The sequence below is a fragment of the Rhinolophus hipposideros genome (assembly GCF_964194185.1).
Source record: "Rhinolophus hipposideros genome assembly, chromosome: 12".
In the NCBI taxonomy this organism is placed as follows: domain Eukaryota; kingdom Metazoa; phylum Chordata; class Mammalia; order Chiroptera; family Rhinolophidae; genus Rhinolophus; species Rhinolophus hipposideros.
The window spans coordinates 1,234,307-1,254,834 of NC_138058.1; the positions used below are offsets into that span (position 1 = coordinate 1,234,307).

General features: G+C 46.2%; 1 protein-coding gene across 1 annotated transcript in view; it reads right to left on the minus strand.

The window, feature by feature from the left end:
- Window positions 1-20,528, minus strand: part of FER1L5 (fer-1 like family member 5) — a gene marked incomplete at both ends in the record, with an annotated part of 53,397 nt that overhangs the window by 23,985 nt on the left and 8,884 nt on the right. Inside the window, 13 exons of the mRNA XM_081068421.1 lie at window positions 7,529-7,706; window positions 9,328-9,456; window positions 10,373-10,467; window positions 10,544-10,626; window positions 10,718-10,761; window positions 13,285-13,353; window positions 14,511-14,563; window positions 14,975-15,098; window positions 15,329-15,444; window positions 16,078-16,108; window positions 18,336-18,386; window positions 19,110-19,172; window positions 19,865-19,993. Of these exons, the coding sequence (XP_080924547.1) occupies window positions 7,529-7,706; window positions 9,328-9,456; window positions 10,373-10,467; window positions 10,544-10,626; window positions 10,718-10,761; window positions 13,285-13,353; window positions 14,511-14,563; window positions 14,975-15,098; window positions 15,329-15,444; window positions 16,078-16,108; window positions 18,336-18,386; window positions 19,110-19,172; window positions 19,865-19,993 (1,165 nt within the window). The remainder of the gene's footprint in view (window positions 1-7,528; window positions 7,707-9,327; window positions 9,457-10,372; window positions 10,468-10,543; window positions 10,627-10,717; window positions 10,762-13,284; window positions 13,354-14,510; window positions 14,564-14,974; window positions 15,099-15,328; window positions 15,445-16,077; window positions 16,109-18,335; window positions 18,387-19,109; window positions 19,173-19,864; window positions 19,994-20,528) is intronic.

Consider the following 20,528-nt stretch of genomic DNA (forward strand, 5'->3'; position numbering starts at 1 on the left):
CAGAGCAGAACTAAATGAAATAGAGAACAAAAAGACAATAGAAAAAATTAATGTGACAAAGAGCTGGTTCTTTGAAAAGATTAATAATATTGACAAACCCTTGGCTGGACTCACTAAGATAAAAAGAGAAAAGACACATATAAACAAAATCAGAAATGAAAAAAGGGAAGTTCCCATGGATGCCACAGAAACACAAAGGATTATCCAAGAATACTATGAAGGGTGGCATTATATTATATGCCACCAGATTCAGTAACCTAGAAGAAATGGACACGTTCTTATAAACATATAGCCTTCCTAGACTGAATCACGAAGAATTGGAAAATCTAAATAAACCGATCAACAGTAAGGAAATTGAATCAATCATCTGAAACCTTCCCAAAAGCAAAAGTCCGGGACCAGATGGCTTCACTAGTGAATTCTACCAAACCTTCAAAGAGGATCTAATACCAATCCTGCTCAAACTCTTCCAAAAAATTGAAGAAGAGACAGTACTCCCTAACTCATTTTATGAGGCCAACATTACCCTGATACCAAAACCTGATAAGGACAACACAAAAAAAGAAAACTACAGACCAATATCTCTGATGAATACAGATGCAAAAATCCTAAACAAAATTCTAGCAAATCGAATGAAACAATGCATTTTAAAAATTATACATCACGACCAAATGGGGTTCATTCCAGGGGCACAAGGATGGCTCAACATCCACAAATCCATCAATGTGATACATCACATAAACAAAATAAAGGACAAAAATCATATGATTATATCAATAGATGTAGAAAAAGGTCTTGACAAGATATAACATCATTTATGATTAAAACACTTAATAAAATGGGTATAGAAAGAAAATACCTTAACATAATAAAGGCCACATATGACAAACCCTCAGCCAATATCATAATTAATGGGGAAAAACTGAAGCTCTTTGCTCTACATTCAGGAACACGACAGGGCTGTCCCCTATCACCTCTGCTTTTCAAAATACTATTCGAAGTCCTTGCCAGAGCAATCAGGCAAGAGAAAGAAATAAATGGCATCTAAATTGGGAATGAAAAAGTTAAATTGTCACTTTGAAGATGACATGACGCTATATATAGAAAACCCTAAAGACTCCACCAAAAAGCTCTTAGAAACAATAAACAAATATAGTAAAGTTGCTGGCTACAAAAATCAACGTACAAAAGTTCATTGCATTCCTATACACCAACAATGAAATCTCAGAAAAAGAAATAAAAAAAATCAATTCCTTCGGCAATTGCAACAAAAAGAATAAAATACCTAGGATTAAAGATGTGAAAGACCTATACACTAAAAACTATGAGATTTTTAAAAGAAATTGAAGACACAATAATATGGAAAGACATTCCATATTCATGGATTGGAAGAATCAACATAGTTAAAATGGCCAGATTACCCAAAGCCATATACAGAATTAATGCAATCTTCATCAAAATCCTAATGGCATTTTTTAAAGAAATAGAACAAAAAATCATCAGATTTGTATGGAACCACAAAGGACTCCAAATAGCCAAAGCAATTCTAAAAAAATAGAACAATGGTGGAGGTATCACTTCCTCACTTCAGCTTATACTATAGGGTAACAATAATCAAAACAGTATGGTATTGGCAAAAAAACAGACACAGACCAATGGAATAGAATTGAGAACCCAGAAATAAATGCACATAAACATGGAAAATTTTTGACAAAGAAGCCAAAAACATTCAATGGAAGAAAGACAGACTCTTCAATAAATGGTGCGGGAAGAATTGGAAAGCCACATGCAAAAGAATGAAACTAGACTGCTGTCTGTCACCATGTACCAAAATTAATTCAAAATAGATCAAAAACCTAAACATAAGACCTGAAACAATAAGCTGCATAGAAGAAAACATAGGTACTAAACTTATGGACCTTGGGTTCAAAGAGCATTTTATGATTTTGATTTCAAAGGCAAGGGAAGTAAAAGCTAAAATAAATGAATATATCAATCTAAAAATCTTCTGCACAAACGAAAAAGCCAAAGAAAACATCGACAAAATAAAGAGACAACCAACTGAATGGGAGATTTTTGCAAACACCACCTCTGATAAGGGGCTAATATCCAAAATATATAAGGAAGTCATACAACTCAACAACAACAAAAAATAATCCAATTAAACATGGTGAGAGGACCTGAATAGACATTTCTCCAAAGAGGATATACAAATGACCAACAGACATATGAAAAAATGCTCAACATCACTAATCATCAGAGAAATGCAAATAAAAACCACAATGAGATATCACCTCAAACCAGTCAGAATGGCCATCATCAACAAGACAAATAATGTGTTGGAGAGGCTGTGGAGAAAAGGAACCCTCATACACTGTTGGTGGGAATGCAGACTGGTGCAGCCGCTATGGAAGGCAGTGTGGAGGTTCCTCAAGAAATAAAAAATAGAATTACCTAGGAATAATCAAGCACATATATCTTTACAGTCAGATTTTTGCGTATCTACCCAAAATATCTGAAAACATTTATCTGTAAAGATATATGTGCCCCGATGTTCATTGCAGCTTTATTTACGGTGGCCAAGACATGGAAACAACCAAAGTGTGCTTTGATAGAAGATTGGATAAAAAAGTTGTGGTATATATACACAGTGGAATACTATTCTGCCTTAAGACAAGATGAAATAGTGCCATTTGTGACAACATGGATGGATCTTCAGATTATAATGCTAAGCAAAATAAGTCAGACAGAAAAAGTAGAGAACCATATGATTTCACTGATATGTGGTATATAAAACTGAAAACAACAAAACAAGAGAAATAAATGAAGAAACAAAACTTAGACACAAACAATAGTTTAGTGGTTACCAGAAGGTAAGGGGGGGTGATAGATGAGGGTAAAGGGGATCAAATATATGGTGATGGAAAGAGAACTGACTCTGGGTAGTGAACACTCAATGTGATATATAGATGATGTATTACACAATTGTACACCTGAAACCCATGTAACTTTGCTAATAATTGTCACCCCAATAAACTTTAATTTAAAAAGAATAAACAAATAAAAGAAATTTATATAATACAAAAAAAAGAGGTGACAGCAAACAGAGGTGGGGGTGTGGAGAGACTGGAACCCTGCTGGCAGAATGGAAAATGGTGCAGGCACTTTAGAAAAGTTTGGCAGTTTCTTAAAAAGCCATTCCGCTTCTGAGCATCTCTCCAAGCAAAATGAAAGCATATGTCCACACAGAGACTTTACACAAACATTCATAGCAGTTTTGCTCATAATAAACAAGAGTGTAGAAGTAGAAACTGTGTTCATCATCTTATGAATGGAATACTTTTCCATCGTGCAATGGAATACTATTTGGCAATAAAAAGGAATGGAGGGCCGACCCGGTGGCTCAGGCGGTTGGAGCTCCATGCTCCTAACTCCGAAGGCTGCCGGTTTGATTCCCACATGGGCCAGTGGGCTCTCAACCACAAGGTTGCCAGTTTAACTCCTCGAGTCCCACAAAGGATGGTGGGCTGCGCTCCCTGCAACTAGGAATGACAACTGGACCTGGAGCTGAGCTGCGCCCTCCACAACTAAGATTGAAAGGACAACAACTTGACTTGGAAAAAAGTTCCAGAAGTACACACTATTTCCCAATAAAGTCCTGTTCTCCTTCCCCAATAAAAATCTTAAAAAAAACAAAAAAGGAATGGAGTGCTGATACAAGCTACATCGTGGATAAACCTCAAGACATTACTCCAAGAGACATAGGAAAGGCCATACACTGTATGGTTCCATTTATGTAACATGTCCAGGAAAAGGAAACACAGAGACAGAAGTAGACCAGTAGTTCTGTGGGCCGGGGGGTGGGAGGGGGAGGATGCCCACTAACAAGGAGGGAACTCGTGGGGTGATAAAAATGTTCTAAAACGGGGCATAGTGATTGCTGCTCAAATCTGCATATTTACTAAAAATCACTTAATTGTACAAAACAAGTGAATTTTATGGAATGTAAATTACACCACTAAATAAATTACAACAAAAAAAAGTTGGATCTACATATTGAAAAAGTACACCATGTGCCAGGGAAAATTGACCTAAAAGGATCAACATAAACATATCCCAGTGACGTTATTGGACTTACAAGATGAAGAGAGACTCTTCGGATAAAAAAAAAAATCAAGAGGTTATAGGGGAAAATATCAGAAAAAGAAAAGGTATGAGTTATGAACCTTTAACAAACCACGAACTTCTAGAAGAAAAGATGAGATAATTACTTAATAAATATGGAGTGGAAAAGACCTTTCTAATTATGACTCAAAAGCCAGAGCCATGAAAGAAATTGTTTGAGAACATTAAAAAAAGTCTGCATGGGAAAGAAAATCTCAACACCATAAGCAAAGATATGAGACAAATATGGGAAACATATTATTTACAGATCATATTATAAAGGTCTAATCTTCCCCATATATGAAGGGATCCTAGAAATGAATAAGAAAATGACCAACATCCCAACAGAAGAAAAGAGAAAATTATGCCAATAGGCAATTAACAGAACGGGAAACACAAATGACTTTTAAGCGTATGAAAAGATGTCTAACCTCATTTATAATGAGAGAAATACAAATTGAAACTACACATCAGATTGATAAAACCACAAAAGTTTGTACCAGATTTGCTGATAAGGCTCTCAAACATGGCTGGTGGGCGCGTAGGGTGGACGACAAACAGTCAGGGAGGGGCCAGCCAGGAAAAGACCACACTAGATATTTTAAATAGAGTAAATTTGACAGGAGAAAAGTGTTGCAAGGGCCAAGAGACCTGGCAAGCGAGGCTGCCCAGAGATCGGTAGCAGGAGGCAGACCCTGTTACTGTACTCCTGGGGGGGGCACAGAGGGAGGCAGTGCTGGGACCAGAGGCAGGTGCACACCCACCCTGCCACCCTGCGTGGAGAGGCTGCTGCAGAGGGTGCCGGAGCCACCAAGAAGGTGTAGTGGGATTGCAGAGGGCAGCTGCCTGGCTAAGGCGGGCATGCTGGAGGAGGGGGCAGCCAAAGCTGAGGTCTCTGAAGGGATGCAGCCACTTCCAGACATTTCTCCTGAATGGGGGGAGGAGAGGGAAAAGGGGAGGGAAGGTCGGGGGGGGGGGGAGGAGAAGAGAGAAGAAGAGGGGAAGCAGAGGGAGGAGAGAAGAAGAGGGCAGTACAACAGTATCTCCCCTTCTAGCAGTTGGCAAGGGAGTCTGGGAAATGTAGTGTACAGGTATCCAGCCCCTGAGATGTAGAGCAAGGAAAGGCAAGAATGAAGCTTGACAAAGACTTATACAAGAATGTTCATAATACTCCAAACGCTGCATCAATCCCAATGTCCGTTATGAGGGGATGGATAAATAAACTCTCATGCTCCTAGAATGGAATGCCATCAGAAAGTAAAAGGAACAAAATACTGACACATGCAACAACACGATGAATGTCTAAAACGCAGTGCTGAGCCAGTGTCTTTTTGTATTTGTCAAAATTCATCAAGCTATACACTTAACATCTGTGCATTTTATTGTTTGTAAATAATACCTTAATTAAAAAATATTCACCATTAAGAGAACGAAAAAAAACTTAGCCGCAAACTTAGAGAAGATATTTATGATACACACATCTGACAAATGATTGTCCCTGAAAAAATTACGTACACATCAATAAGAAAAATACAACCAAATAGAATAATAGGTAAAAGATATTAATAGGCTTTTTACAGATGAGGAAAAACTAATGTTTGTAAACACATGAAAAGATGCTCAACTTTCATTTATAATCAGAAAAATACAAATCAAGATTTTAGCAAATAACATTTTACATCCACCAGATTGGCAAACACTAAGATGCTAGGCAACAGCAAGTACAGTGAGAACGCAGATTAGTAGGAACTCTCATTACCATGCTGATGAAAGTGTAATTTGGTAGCATTACTTTTGCTTTGAATTTCTTCTCCACTCCCGGGCGTATAATTTAGCGGGAAGTCTTGCTTTTGTGACTAGGAGACTGCATATGAATGTTTATCACAAAATTATAGTAGAAAAAAAGATACAATCTAAGTGTCTTCATATACCACATAATTAGAGGTTAGTGCTACCAAACATTCAAGGAAAATTATAACCATACAGTGGGATATATACAGAAATGGCAATGAACTTCAGCTATGAATGCTAATATAAAAAAATTAATATTGAGCAAAAGATGAAAAAACAGATGAATAGAGACTGAAAGTTTCCAGCGATATAAAACGTAACGATAGTATGCTTGTTAGGGCTGCACACACATAGGTGATAAAAATTAACAAGAAAAGCAAGGGTGTGATTAGCCTGAGTCAGGATCATGATTATTTCTTGAGTAAATGGATGTGGGAAAGGCATACAGGGGCCTTCTATGAGGCTGACAGTTTTCTATCTTTGAAGCTGGGCTGTGAGTTCACGGGTACTACTTTTCTTTTTCTTTAAACTACATATACATTGTATATACCTGCTGTCTATATACTTCATAATTTAAAAACAAATAGAACATAATGCTAAATGAAAGCCAGATACCCAGGACCACATCTTGTATGATTCCAGGTATGTGAAATGTCCAGAACAGGAAACTCTACAGAGACAGAAAGTAGATTAGGGGTCACCTAAGGTTGGGGACATGGGGGAGAAGAGAAAGAGACTGTTAGTGGGCGCAGGGTTTCTTTTTGGGGTGATGAAAATGTTCTAAAATTGACTATGGTGGTGGTCGCACAACTCTGTGAATATACTACAAACCCCTGAATTGTCCACTGTACATGGATGAATTGTATGGTACTGTGACTTATATTTCAATAAAGCTTTGCTTTAAAAAGCAAGTGGAGAAGAGGGATGCTCTCAATGGGTGATGAGATGGTGAAGCTGATGGAGATGAAAGGGAGACCGTATTCCTCTGGAGTAGGGGTTCTCACAAATTAGCTGACACCTGAATCCCCCTAAGGGCTTGGTAAATCACGGATTGCAGGGGAGAGGGGAGGGGGCATCCGTAGAGTTGCTGATTCTGTATGACACGTGGGGCCAGGACTCTGCTTTTCTCACAGGTCTCAGGCAATGCTGCTGCTGTTGCCCAGTGACAACACCATGAAGACTGTTCTGATGGTGCCAAGTGACCAGTCAGTGGATGGATGGATGGATGGATGGATGGATGGATGGATGGATGGATGGACAGAGGTGAGCAGATGAGCAGTGGATGGCATGGATGGATGGGGCTGCTTCCCAGTAATCGGGGAGAAGATGGGGTTGGGAAGTTGTAATATGGAGCGAAAGGCTTGAAGTCAAGACCTAGTTTCAAGTCCTATCATGGGTTCACCACCCACTAGCTGTGCACTGTTGGGCAGGTGACCTCCCCTCCTTGCAGCTGGGAACTGTGGGTTAACAGTGCCTATCAATGTTCCATGAGCTAATCCCCTTAGAGGGCCAAGCACAGAGCCCAGCACGTAGTGGGTGAGCACTCTGCTTTCTGGCTGGATCTGACTGTTACCATCGTAGATCACTGGGCTGTGTTGTGTGGTTGAGATGAGAGGCTTGTACTTCAGGTCCATCTTGTTTCCATAGTGGCCAATGCTGACCTCGAACTGGATTAGCTCTTTGAATTTGGGCATCATGGTACAGGAAAGGAAGATAACGCACAGGCCATACTTTTGGCGGTTCTGGTGCTTCTGGAACAATAACCCCCAGCACATAAGCCAGGGATGGACAAGGCTATAAAACAGGCAGGGGCTAGGATGAGGTGCCTGTTTCTTTCAAAAACCATCTTTGCTTCTCTTCAAGGTGAGCTAGACCATGACAGACCACCCCCGCCCTCACACCCTGCCTTGACTTCCACTCCCTTACCTGGCTCATCAAGGGGGAAGTTCCTCCCAGGACCTCCAGCACCTGGCCCCCTATACCCTGCCCACCCTGGGTCCTTCCCTTCCTGAAATCGGACAGGTGGCTCTTCCCCTGTCAGGTCAGTCTCTGGGTTAGGCCACCTATCCCCACCAATGTTTAGCCACCCCACCCCTCTCATTTCTGCCTAAACGCCCTCCTCAAATGAGAGCAAGTGTGGACAGAGGTGCATGGTGCCGGTTGCACACACTCGTACACCCTCTCCTGGCCCTGGTGGCCCCCTCCTCCCACCATGCCCCTCATCTGCTCAGGGTTCTCCCCCGTCATATGAGCCTGTTTCTGTCGCCAACCTCAGCCCTACCCCTGCATCCTCCCACTCCTGTTCACTAGTTCAGGTCTCCCCTGCCTTAAACAGAACCCCGCTCCTCCCTCTGTGCTCCTGTTTAGCTACCACCTGACCTTGTCTCCTGTCACTCTCCAGCCAAGTGGCATGCACTCGCCTCCATGACTCACCTGTGACCTCTCCCTCCCACCTAGGGCACCTAGCTGCTCTCCTGACCCAAGGCTACCGGTGTGCCTTCCCAGTTACCAGCGCACACTTCTGAGCCCTCACCCTTTCTCTCCACCTCATTCAGGTCGCTGACGGCCCCTTTCTGCAGCTCCCCGCTCCGGAGGCTGCCGCAGCACACCTCTCTGCACACTGCTCCTCCACGGCCCCCTCGGCTCCAGCTTCAGCTCCCTTTTCCCTTCACTCTGCCTACTCCCCCCGGCAGGTCCCGCACAACCATGGTTCCGATCCTGCTGGGCTGCTGGCACACCCATCTGTCCAGCAGCCTTGGGGACTGGCCTCACAAGCACAGATCAAAGGTGGGGTTCATCGTCTCCCCCAGACCTGCTCCTCCTTCAGGGAGCCCGTGTTGGGGCAAGCTGCCTTACCACCTGGCCACCCAAGGCAGAAAATTGGTGTTAGCTTAGAGGAGTCGGCCTCACTTCTATGTCCTGTTAGTCAGTGGCTCTAGTCATTCTGCTTCCGAAAGGACTCTGAAACCAGCACCCTCTTCCCCAGCTCTCCTCCCCTGTGACTGTACTCCACTTCTCTTGAGTAAGTGGGTGGCCCACGTTACTCCCCCCCCCATCTATTCTTAACGCTTTCCTGCCTCAGTGCCCTGCCCCTGATTTTAGGAAGAAATCCAAACTCCTCAGAATGTGCCTTAAAATATTTCTCCTTAACTAGATGACACATTTCTTACACTGAAGCCTTATCTTGTCGTTATTGGGTCCCCTGGACACCTGGGATTTGGCACAGCATGAAGCCATAGCCACTCAGTAAAGACTCAGGCAGCTTGACCACCATCCTCATGGGCCATCACCGCATTCAGCTTATGGCCAGGCCCAGAAGTGGGACGCGCAGTTGACAGGAGCGGGCAGAGGACCCCTTTCGTGCTGGGTTACCTCTACACTGGTCACTTCTTGGGAGAGGTTCTTCATCGTCGTGTCTTTGTGGGACTTGATGTGGGTGACTAATTCTAGGAAGACTCGGCCTCGATATGCCAAACCATCCTTCACAGAGCTGGGGCTGTTCTAAGGTAACAGGGAGGAAAATGGCGAGAAATGGGATGAGAGAAACAGAGCAGGCCCATGTCTCGATACCTCTGTAGCAAAGACAGAGTTGTCTAGTAACTTCCTGCCCATGACCTCTAGGGCTGACCATGACCCAGGGAGGACTTCCAGACCCCTGACATGATAGTGCCTGGAGACCTCTGGACCCAACCCCTCTTCTGCACCCTTAAATCCACTCGGCCCTACAGCATTCTGCCTGCCCACCCCTTAAACGCTTCCTGATGGGAGGGAACTGTGATGACTACCGAGAGTGCTCTCTCTGTCTGGCCAATCAGGGCATGCCTCATTGCCCACAGTGATTGGCCCAAAGGGAGCAGATGTGACCTGAGGAGGCCAATTACAGTGCTTCCCTGGGCTTCCCTGTTAGAGACTCCTGTGGCCACATTCCCAAGCCTGACTGCCATGGGAAAGAATGAGGCCCAGGCTGGAGAGCAGGAGCTATGAGAGATGAAGACACAGTGTTAGTCCTCAGGTGGCACTCTTGTCCCCGTGCCTGCGTCTTCCTCCCTCAGAGTCTTTCCTAGTACCATTTCCTCTTGTAAGCCAATTGGATTTGGCTTTCTGACATTTGTCACCAGACCTAAATAAAAATGCTTTTCTGCATTTACTTGTGTGTGTGGTTTTTTTTGTCTCATAGGTCCTTTCACCTGCTGAAAATCTTACCCAAGGTTTCATCTCCGTGCCCCCCATCTGTTCTTTTCTTGGGCCACAGAATGTGTCTCACATATCCATGGCCATTCATGTACAGGCTTCATGTCCTCCACAGCATGTGATGGACAGAAATGGGACCGGGTCCTCTCCGGGAATCTCCAGGGCTCAATGCCTCACACATGGTTGGTTTTACCTCTGTTCCCTAGAGCTGAAGTGAGAAGCTTACAGTGCCATCTTCCTGGATCTGGAAAGGAGCCTTTTTACCCCCATGGAGAGTCAGGAAGCTGGGGCCAAAGCAGGGTAGGAAGCCAGAGTACATTCCTGCAAAGAGAGGGTGAGAGGGCAGACCTGGTGGAGAGGCGCAGCAGTACGGCAGGGTGGGGTAGGGCTTGCTTGCCTTCTATTTCTGCTCCTGTGGATGAGATCTGGTTGAGAGAAAGGCTGGCAGTCCCGATCTCATCCTGGCAGTTGCTCGTGGAGCTGGAGAGAAACACACTGCAGGCTGAGGCCCTGGCCGGGCTCTGATTTTCTTCTCCCTGGCATGGTTTTCAGTCTCCACCCAGTTGCTCACCAGTCCAAGACTCTGAATTTGATGTAGCTGGAGAGGCAGGGCAGCTGCAGGGGGGAGGCAAGAGGAGCAGTGGGTGCGTGCTCCTACCTGGAGGGTCAGGTCCTCTCAGAGACTGCAAGGTTTGGAAGTCTGGGTCCAGGTCCAAGGCCTGGCTCAGTTACCAATGCGCCATTTAGCTACCACCAAGATTTCCCATGGGGATTTCTGTGCCCATGGCCTTGGGGCCCCCACTGACATGGACCTCTTGCAAGGCCCTGGGAGAGACTAGGACTGCATCCTGTGATCCTTTTGGATTCTTGTTCTTCAAATGGCCCGCTAACTGCATGCACTCAGGACCTGTGAGACCGGGGTCCGCCTGACTGTGGACTCGATGCTGCAGTGCTTGCGCAGCCCTGCGCAGTCTGAATGCATATCACCAAACCGTCACGTGGGGAAGGCCTGGCCCAGAATGTCTTCACCGTATCTAGCAGTGGGACATCTAGCTCCTCGGAGAGTGAATAATAGTGGCTGCCTGTCTGGGGAGGGGCTCCTTTGTCCCCTGACCTACTGAATGATCTGCCTGGATTCACCTGATTGACCCTTCCTGACACCCCCACTAGGCAGGTGCTGTTCTTAGTCCCATTTTCAGACAGGCACAGAGAAGCTGAGTTCCTGAAGTTCTCATGTCACACGCAGGAGCTGAAGCAGCCTCAGAGTTCCTAACCACTCTACCATAACCCAGTGAAGGCTGGGATTGTCCCTGTTTACAGAAGGGGAATGAGGCCCAGAGAGGCAGAGGGGCTTGCTCAAGGTCACACAGTAAGGGGTGGAGTCAGGACTGGAACCCACGTTTCTGAGTCTCATCTCCACTCTGCTACAGGGTTCTCTCAATTATGAGAACAAAAAGTCCATCTGTAAAACAGCTGCTAGGGTTGAGGCCTGAGTGGGACCCCCATATTCTCAGCTGGGGCCTCTTCTCCCCTCACAGAAGTTCCTGAAGCCTGGCTGGGAGTCCTGCCCGTTCTCCACTCTCCTCATCCGTCTACGTCCCCCTTGCTGTGCAGGCTGGGGTCCAAGGGGAGGTAGGGAAAGGGCCTTCCAGTGGGGCAGCTGGCTAGTAAGAAATGAAGAAATTGCCCTGGTTAAGGAAGGACGTTGGGCACTCTTAGGCATCCAGGTCTTCCAAAGTTATGAATCCTCCACGCTCAAATTCATGGCTGAACCAGCTTTCATCCACCTGTTGAGAATTGTCCCCTTTTTCAGCACCTTGTCTTGACTCTCCTCGTGTCCTGCGGCCCCTGGACTGCAAACTGGCACACCCCCATCTTCAGCAGTGCTCCCCCTGCCACCCGCCTTGCTGGGGCCCAGACCAGCTAGCCTCAGATGCTACCATCTGTGTCGTCATGCGGCCACATCAAAGTGAGGTTCACATCAGCCTGCTGCATTTCCAGAGGGCGAGTGACAATTAGGCCTGCCTCCACGTGACCTCAGCCCTGGACACTGAGTTCTGCCAGGAATGGGGGTGTGTGGACATCTTCGCACATTAGAAGATTGAAGGAGAGACTGGTTCTGTGCCACTGGTTCTAAGCCTGATGGCAGCTGGACACAAGGGAGGACTTCCAAGGCTCTGAGCATCCATCAAGCACCTGGGGGGCTGGCCATGAGCCCTGTCATAGCCTGGGATAGGTAGAAGGAAGTGTGGCAAGGGTGGGGGACTACGATGGACTAGGCCCCCTCTAAACTCTCTTCCTACTTTAAGAGTCTATAAAATCATCCACGAATGTGGAGATTATGAGGAATGGTAAGAAGTGACTCACCAGGAGGCAAACTGAGGAAGCTTCTAGAAGCAAGGAGAAGGATCCACAGGAGTGGGGACGGGAGCTCACTGGCTAATTTCACGTCACACAAACGTAAGAGATAAGGACAGTGAACACTCTCTCGGTGGCCAAATAGATGTCACCCAAAGTTCTGTCCACTGACACTCTTGACAGCACTCAAGTTCTCTCAGAACTGTCGTGTCTTTTTTGCACACAGCTCCCAGAAGCCTGGCTCCCGGGCTGGGCGACACCTGGCATTATCTGCACTGATGACTGGTGGCTGAGAAGGACTGCAAGGCTATAACAATCAGACCGTAGAACCCCACAAAGAAGGGCATCTTGGGGCATTTAGCTATGAACGAATAGCCCGGACCACACGTACTCCAGAATAATAACTAAGAATAAAAACTAGTGCCATGGTGCCTCTCGGCCATCAACACAGGCTGTCATTGTATTCAGGGCCCTTGGCCTAGGAAATAAGAAAATGCATAATACCATTTAGAATGAGTCTTTAAAGTGATGGTTGCGGTGTATTTTTTAATGCAGGTGAGAGGGCACATTTACATTTTCTGGAAAGTTCAGTTGTATGGCCCACTCGTTTCTTAATACTGGATAAAGTAAGGTTTTCCAGTAGTCCTGGCTTCCTGTGCGCCCTGTCAGCCAGAGCCCTGCCCTCTCCATGCTCGTTGGCCCTTCCTTCCATTCACACCCCTACACACACCAACACCCCATCGTCCCTCCCATGTGTGAGGCATGATGGGATGGCAGTACCTGAATCCGGAAGGTCAGGGTTTTGTTCCAGGTAGGGTTCTCGGTTTGGGTCTGCACCTGTGTCTTGAGCTGGGAACATCCCAAAGCAGTGTCAGTGCCAACCCGTCCCCCTCCCTCCGCTGCCTCACCTTCCAGCCCTTCCAGTCCAGCCCACGGAGGGACACTGTCCCTCATGGGAATCCCTGGTCTAAAGACACATGGACAACTTCTCGTCAGCTACAACTTCAGTCCTTTGCGTACCCACTCAGGTCCAGATTCCTCAATATTTGTCCTTAAATCGGCTTTCAATAGACTGAATTAGTAAACAGATATAAGGCTCTAATTTTATTACATGAGTGCACAAACAGACACAGATTTTGTTAGATAAACTCTAAGATCCCAATAGAGAAGTGAGCAGAAACAGTGCCCATGGCAGCAGCACACACGGCACCCCTTCTTGAAGCATCACTGGACTTCATTTATAAACCTAGCCTTATTCTAAGCAAGCATGTCGGTGAAATCTAGGGTTGGTTGGGCTGGTTAAACTTTTTGACACATGCTCAGAAAAACACAGAAATAAAATTTTTGAAGTGTGTGCCATCTACCACCCATGGTCATCTCACCAGGAGTTGGCATACAAACCATGCTCGGTGTGGCGGTCCTAAGGTATGGGCACCAGTCCTTTGGTACAGCTCCCTTCAAAGGGTGGAGCCTGACCCCGCTACCCATATGTATGGGCCGGATTCAATGACTTCTTCTCATAGGTTGAATATGGCGGGAAGGGTGGTTTATAAATTTGGAGGAAAACTTATTTAACTTCAGCATAGGATCTTTTTTTGCACCTAATAACTATCAGCAAACTTTGGAAAACGCTGCTCTATTTACAGAAGTTCATGGAATGTCCGCAACTCTTTTGCCCAGAACCTTCAATTTATAGATGAAGAAACTGAGGCCCGGAGGGAACGGAGACAGTTTCAATAACTGTCATCTGCAGGCATGTTGTTTCATGCATTCGTCGGGCATCTGTACCTTTGGTTTTTTTGGGGGTGTCTTCTCCATGGGAGGCCCTGGGCACTGAGGTCGTGGTCCAGTGGGATCCCATTGTCCATTAATGGAAGAACTGGGATACGATCCCTGGGGTCCCTGGGGTCCTGCCCACCAACCCAATCTTTTCCCCTACACTATTTTTTTCTAGGTGACCATTTCTCTAACCATTTCTCTAAGCCTCGCACCCTTTCTACACTTACCTTTTCTCCAATTAGTTCCACCTCCAACAGAGGACTCACTAGCTGGTGTTTCTCTGTGAACAAGAAGTTAAAAGGATTCCTGAGACAGCAGCATTTATTTTATTTTATATTAGTTTATTTTTTTTTGAGGAGGGGGAAATAGAGAGCTGACAGAACAACTGAAAACCCTCCCCACTCTGGACAGACCGCTCCCATTTCCACTCTGTCTCTTTGTGCTCTTCTGTGTCATGACCCATATTGGCAGCAGGGGTGGGGGCCGGCATAGGGAGCCTCTGCACATCAGATAGGTCAGGGTGTCCACGGGGCCTCCATAAAAACAACTCTTGGTGGACTTCAGTCTAACCCTCTCCCTCCACCCTCCACCATGTGGGTTGGTGCCCATGTGGAACAGGGAAGCCCCATGAGGACCCAGGCCTGTGAAGGGAACCTAAGGGCCACTATCTCCCCGCCACCCTGACTCTCACTGAGGTGAAGGTCCTCTGCACAGTAGATGAAGAACTGTAAGTAGGCCATGTTGATTGGGACCATTGTTGACTTGAAGATCTGAATATCGGTGTCATCAGCCCGATAGGGCAGCTTTTGATCTACCTGGAGAAACCAGAGAGCTGGCAGAGTCAGAATCATGGGGAGGTCACGGCCAAGGCCACCAGATTTGGCTCTCCTGACCTTCCACTTGGAACAGGGCGAATGGACAACCCTAAAGTGACACAGTGGACAAATGAAAGCATGTGAAGGTCAGTGGCCACTTGGAGGGCCCAGGGGTGTCCCATGGGAGCAGCCAGGGTAGGAAATATTACTGGGGTGGGGGCTAGCCTCACCAGGGCCTGGTCTCCCACACTGAGGGCACAGATGGTGACTTTCAGGTAGCCTCTCACACCACTGCTGGGTTCATTTGGCTGGCAGAGGCCTAACCATTTCCTCAGGAGTGTGTGACCTGGAGAGGTATGGGTCCATGGGAGACCAGCCTCCAGTCTCCATCCTTCTCCCCTGAAACCAGTCTTTGTTTGCGTGGGAGAGGGGTGTGAAAATATGTCTCATATATTCTTCCCATCCAGTGGTAGGAAAATGGGAGTGGCTCCTACCATGAAGCCAAGACTGCACACACACCAGGCTGCCAGCTACTGCATTTAGGAAATAGGGACCCGTTATTCCTATCCGGGAACCTCAGCTGTTACTGTTCTGGTCTGAGAGAGACAAGCATTTTCCCCAACCTTAAGTCCCAGCCTCAACCTCGTATGCATGTTATGACCAGGTCACAGAGGAGACCTCCACGCAAACTCCAATCCCCAACACTGACCTTGAAAATAGAAATTCAACCCAAGGCTGCAATGAAAGATTAGCATTTGACCCAAAGGGATGCCTTGAGTTTTGCAGAGAAAGATGTTGTTCTTATAAAACAAGATAAAACACCATAAATTACAGTAAAATATTATCAAATACAGAAAATAATTTGCATGCTCGAATACTCTCCCCCCATGTGTTGAACATACAGGGGTTTGGCAATGTTTTGACACCTGGTCTGATATTTTCTCAGAAGACACACATATTTGCAGTAACTGTTACCTACCTGGAGAATGGTAGATAAAACCAATATCTGTCTGAAAAGACAAGAGTGGAGTAAGAAGATTTGTAAAACCAACTAACTTGATGACAATACCAAGCACTCTCCCTGCTCTGACTCCTTTAAACTTTACAATCTAGAAGTTGGTCCAATATCACCATCACTCTGCAGAGGGTACTGAGTTTGGGGAAAATGCCCAAGTCCTTACTGCCAGTGAGTGAGGAGGCCTGGACTGCTCTGTACCCACCATGTGGCTGAGCACAGCACTGACTCTTGATGCCTGGGGGGCGAGAGTGTGTTCTGTCCTGGGGAAGAGGATGGTCAAGGGAAGAGTTGGCAGAGAGACTGGGTTTCCCTTTTCCCTGGGAGGAGGTTTCTGACTGAGGTGACAGGAAGGAACTACAAAGGGGCACAAGGAAACTTTGGGGAGTGATAGATACGTATATTCATTATCTTGATAATGATGGTGGTTTAACAGGTGTGTACATATTTTTAAATGCATCAATTTATATATTTTAAATATGTGCAATTCATTATATGTCAATTATACCTCGATAAAGACGGAAGAAAACAAAACAATATAAAACTCAGTCACCTCTAATGAAGCAATAAGTCTAGGCACTGATCATTAGTAGCTGTTAACAACTTAAAAAGAGCTCCGCAGACATTTTGTGCCTTCTGCTGAAGTCATCTTGCCAGATAATTGAGTCAAGTCTGATGGCGCCTCTAAATGGAAACGCTGGGCAGAGGGCCCTGTGAACTGATCCCCTGGAGATGCATTCAGCAAGATCCAGATGGGGGGGGGGGGAGACGCTACCGGACAAACTATCCAGTTTCTTTAGCAAATAAATTGCAAGGAAAGAAAGGGGGTGGGGCCAACCGAATAAAAGAGACCTGAAAACACATTTTAACCAACTGCAAGGTGTGCGTCTGGTTTGGATTCAGATTTGAACCAAGTATAAAAGGAATTCATATGACTATTAGGGGAATTTGACCACTGACTAGATATTTAATGCTATCCAGGAATTAGAAGTTTTTAAATATGATAGTTGCACTGGTTATGCTTAATAAAATCTTTCTATTTTAAAAATACATACTGAAATATTTTAAAATAAAATGGTGTCATGTCTGAGAGGTGATTCAAAACAGCCGAGTGGAGGAGGGGAAGTGGGCCAGGTGCATATAAAACCCGACTGGCAATGAATTGGTGAAGCTGAGTGATGGGGGTATGGGAATTCATACTTTTCTGTATGTTTGAAATTTTCCAAAACAGTACTTAAGAAAAAAAAAGCTCAGATTTTCTCTGCCCTCTCTAAGTTCATAACTTGCCTCAACAGTTCATAACTTTGGTCATTGACTGGAAATTGCACAGTGGCCTTTGTCAAAAGCACAATGTTTTTGACCTCCTGTCATCTACCCTCTTTAGAATTTTAATATTAATAGTTTCTAAGCCTGTGCAACTGCTGAGGGTAAGGTGGGAGAGGGGCAGCTCATGACTCTTCATGTGCTTATTACCAGTAGTGAGAAAGAAACCTAACATTGATTTGTCCTAAATTTGCCATTTTCCAAGGTTGAGGACCTTTTCCGTGGGTTGCCAGATTTGGGAAATAAAAATACAGATGCCAGATTAAATTTGAATTGCAATTAACTATTTTTTCGGTATACATATGTGCCCTGCAGTATTTCATGAGGAGTCATGCAATATCTGGGGCTCACTTCTACTAACGAAGTATCTGTTGTCTGATTCAAATTTAACGGGGCATCCAGTATTTAACCAGGCAACTCTTCCTTTTTTCTGATCTTTCTGGATTTGGGGGGTCTTCACGTAGCCCCTCATGATTGTATGAACTTTCCTCATCTCCCAGCCAATGTCTTTCCAAAACAAACCTTTTCACTCTGTCCCCACAGGCAGCAATCTTTCTCTGGGTTTCTCCAACTACTAAGGTGGCCTGTTTGGCTTGTGCTTCCATTTCCGGGAGGCAGACGTTTGAACTGCGTCTGTCTATTGTAAGTGTGGGGACTTCAACATGGCCCCCAGCACTTTTGTAAGTGTTACACAATGACCTGTGGTTGAGTAAATTATCACCCCCATTTTACCGATGAGGAAGTAGAGGCTCAGAATAACTTGTCTAAGTCACCCGCTTGGTAGGTGGACGCAAATCTGGATCTCTCTGCATGAAAATGCAAGTCCTTTTTCCTGGCCTCGGAGCCCCAGGTAGGGTTCTAACCGGTTCCCCAAACCTCCTCCTTTCTGCAGTGCTCACTTGGAATCTCCCAATCTCCGAGTTGAATCTCATCACTGAGGAATTCATCACCTGCAGAGGAGTTCCCGAGAGTGCTAGGTTATTCGGTTATTCGTTATTTGCAGCGGCAGTTTCCCCGACCCCCACGGGAGGAAGTGTAAGGGCCCATTCAGGTTTCTCAGGGTTTACTCCACACTTCTTAGGAGCCAACACTTCCACAGAGGTTTTCTCCTTTAATTTTCAGAGGAGCCCTGTGAGGGTCAGGTTTTTATTTTCATTTTCCTGATGAGGAAATTGATCAGAGAGGCCAACAACTTGGTCGACCCAAAGGGCAACACAAAAGCAGTGTTGCTCTCAACTCTCTCCCTGCCCACTACCCTGCTTGTCTCCTACGTGCCTGTACTCCCACAAACGTGGAAACTCTTCGGGGGGGGGGGGCCTCCTCGTTCTCCTCAGCCCTATGCTAGGCACAGAGGAGACATGTGGTAAACACATGTTCACCACTGTTACCAGGCTCCCTCTGGCCATGGAACGGAATGTGCTACATTGAGGGGACACATGAGTCCCAGCACATGAAAAGGGGCTACTTTGTTCACCTCAGTGCCCAGCTCTGAGCTTAGGGCCTAACAGTTGGCATTCCATATTTGTTGAATGAATGAATGAAGATCTGGGCTGCAGGGGAGTAAAGAAAGTGGTGGAGATGCTGCCTTGGGGTCAGAAAGACCATCTGAAGTGACTGTGGCACTAAAGGTGAGGTGGGACAAGAGAGTGGACCCATGTCATCTGGCTCTTCACCTGGATTAAGATGCTCTCATCGAAGATCTTTGCAGGAACCTCATGGAAATTCTGGAAGAAGATCTGAAGGAGAGGATGAGGGTGGGAGTGGATGACATTTCTTCCACCACTTCACACAGCGACTCAGTATGTCTGAAGGTTCAGAACAGTTGGTTTCTGCCCATTTCCACAACGTTAAGTATATATCACCCTCATGCTCCTCCTCCAGAAGCAGAGGTCTGCCAGGCTCCTGGAGGGTCTTCTGCCCAGATAAAGGGCAAGGATAGTGGGTCCTCAGAGAACATGTTGTGAGCAGCTCCAGGCCCAGCTAGCTGCCTGGGATGGAGATCGGAGCCTCCCTGTCCTTCTAGAATGCCTTCTCAGTCCACTACTCCACCACCACTCCTGCTGAAGCCAGAATTTCCCTTCCCCAGTGCAAACCTGGCCCTGTCACTCTCCTGCTTCAATCCCTCCGTCCCTCCGAAGTGCCATCTATGATGGGCCGCAGTGCATTTTGTAGGCTCCCCTCTGGCCACTCCCCTCTGGCCACACCCATGTCTACAGGTCTATCAAGAATTCCTGCCAGTTATCCCTGCTGTATTCCCAGTGCCAGACACAGTGCTGTGCCCTCCGCAGGCACTCAGTACAAGTTTGTGGAACAATTGAAACACCCTAGTTAAGGGGCAAGCTGGGGGGCTGCCTGCAGGAGACGCCCAGCCCGACTGGCCCACTTGGCTGAAGGGCCTCGTTCAGCCCTGAAGGGCATATGTACCTACCTCGTTGAAGAAAGGGTTGTTCCCCATCTTGATCCGTGTGTAGTACTGCTGGCCTGCGATGACGACCTTCACCACCGGCTTGAGGTCGTTGCCCATGAGCTGGCGGGCTTCAAACACCCTCACTCGGACCTATGGGGAGAAAACTCACCCCTGCCGTGAGGGCGAGGCTCCCCATTCCCACAGGGACTCCTCTCTAAAACAATCAAATGTGATGAGAGACATCGCCTGTGGGTAGAAGGAGATGGCCTGGGGAGAGGCTGGCAGTACTTGAATCCACCTGCTGGAGACACGCCTGGGGATGGCCTTGGCTCCTGTTTCCTTCTGGGATGTCACCTCCACTGCCCTGCCTTTTTCATCTTCTGTGGACTTAGTGATTTTGCCATTTGTTGGTTTTTATTTTTGTCTGTGATCTTTTTAAATAACTGAAAAATTTTTAAGTTTCACGCAGTTGAACCTATGATCTGATTTGTGATTCCTTCGGCTGTTTTCGTGTGCTTAACTGAGCCTCCGTAAAGGGACTGAGGGACTTTGACATCTCAGTAAAGGGACCATGACTTAGTAAAGGGACTATGACATAGAATTAGAAGGTGGGTGGGAGAAGAGCAACTTGGAGCCACTGAAGTGCAGGCTGGCTGAGCCTGGGAGAGAAGCCTGCCAGCGGTGA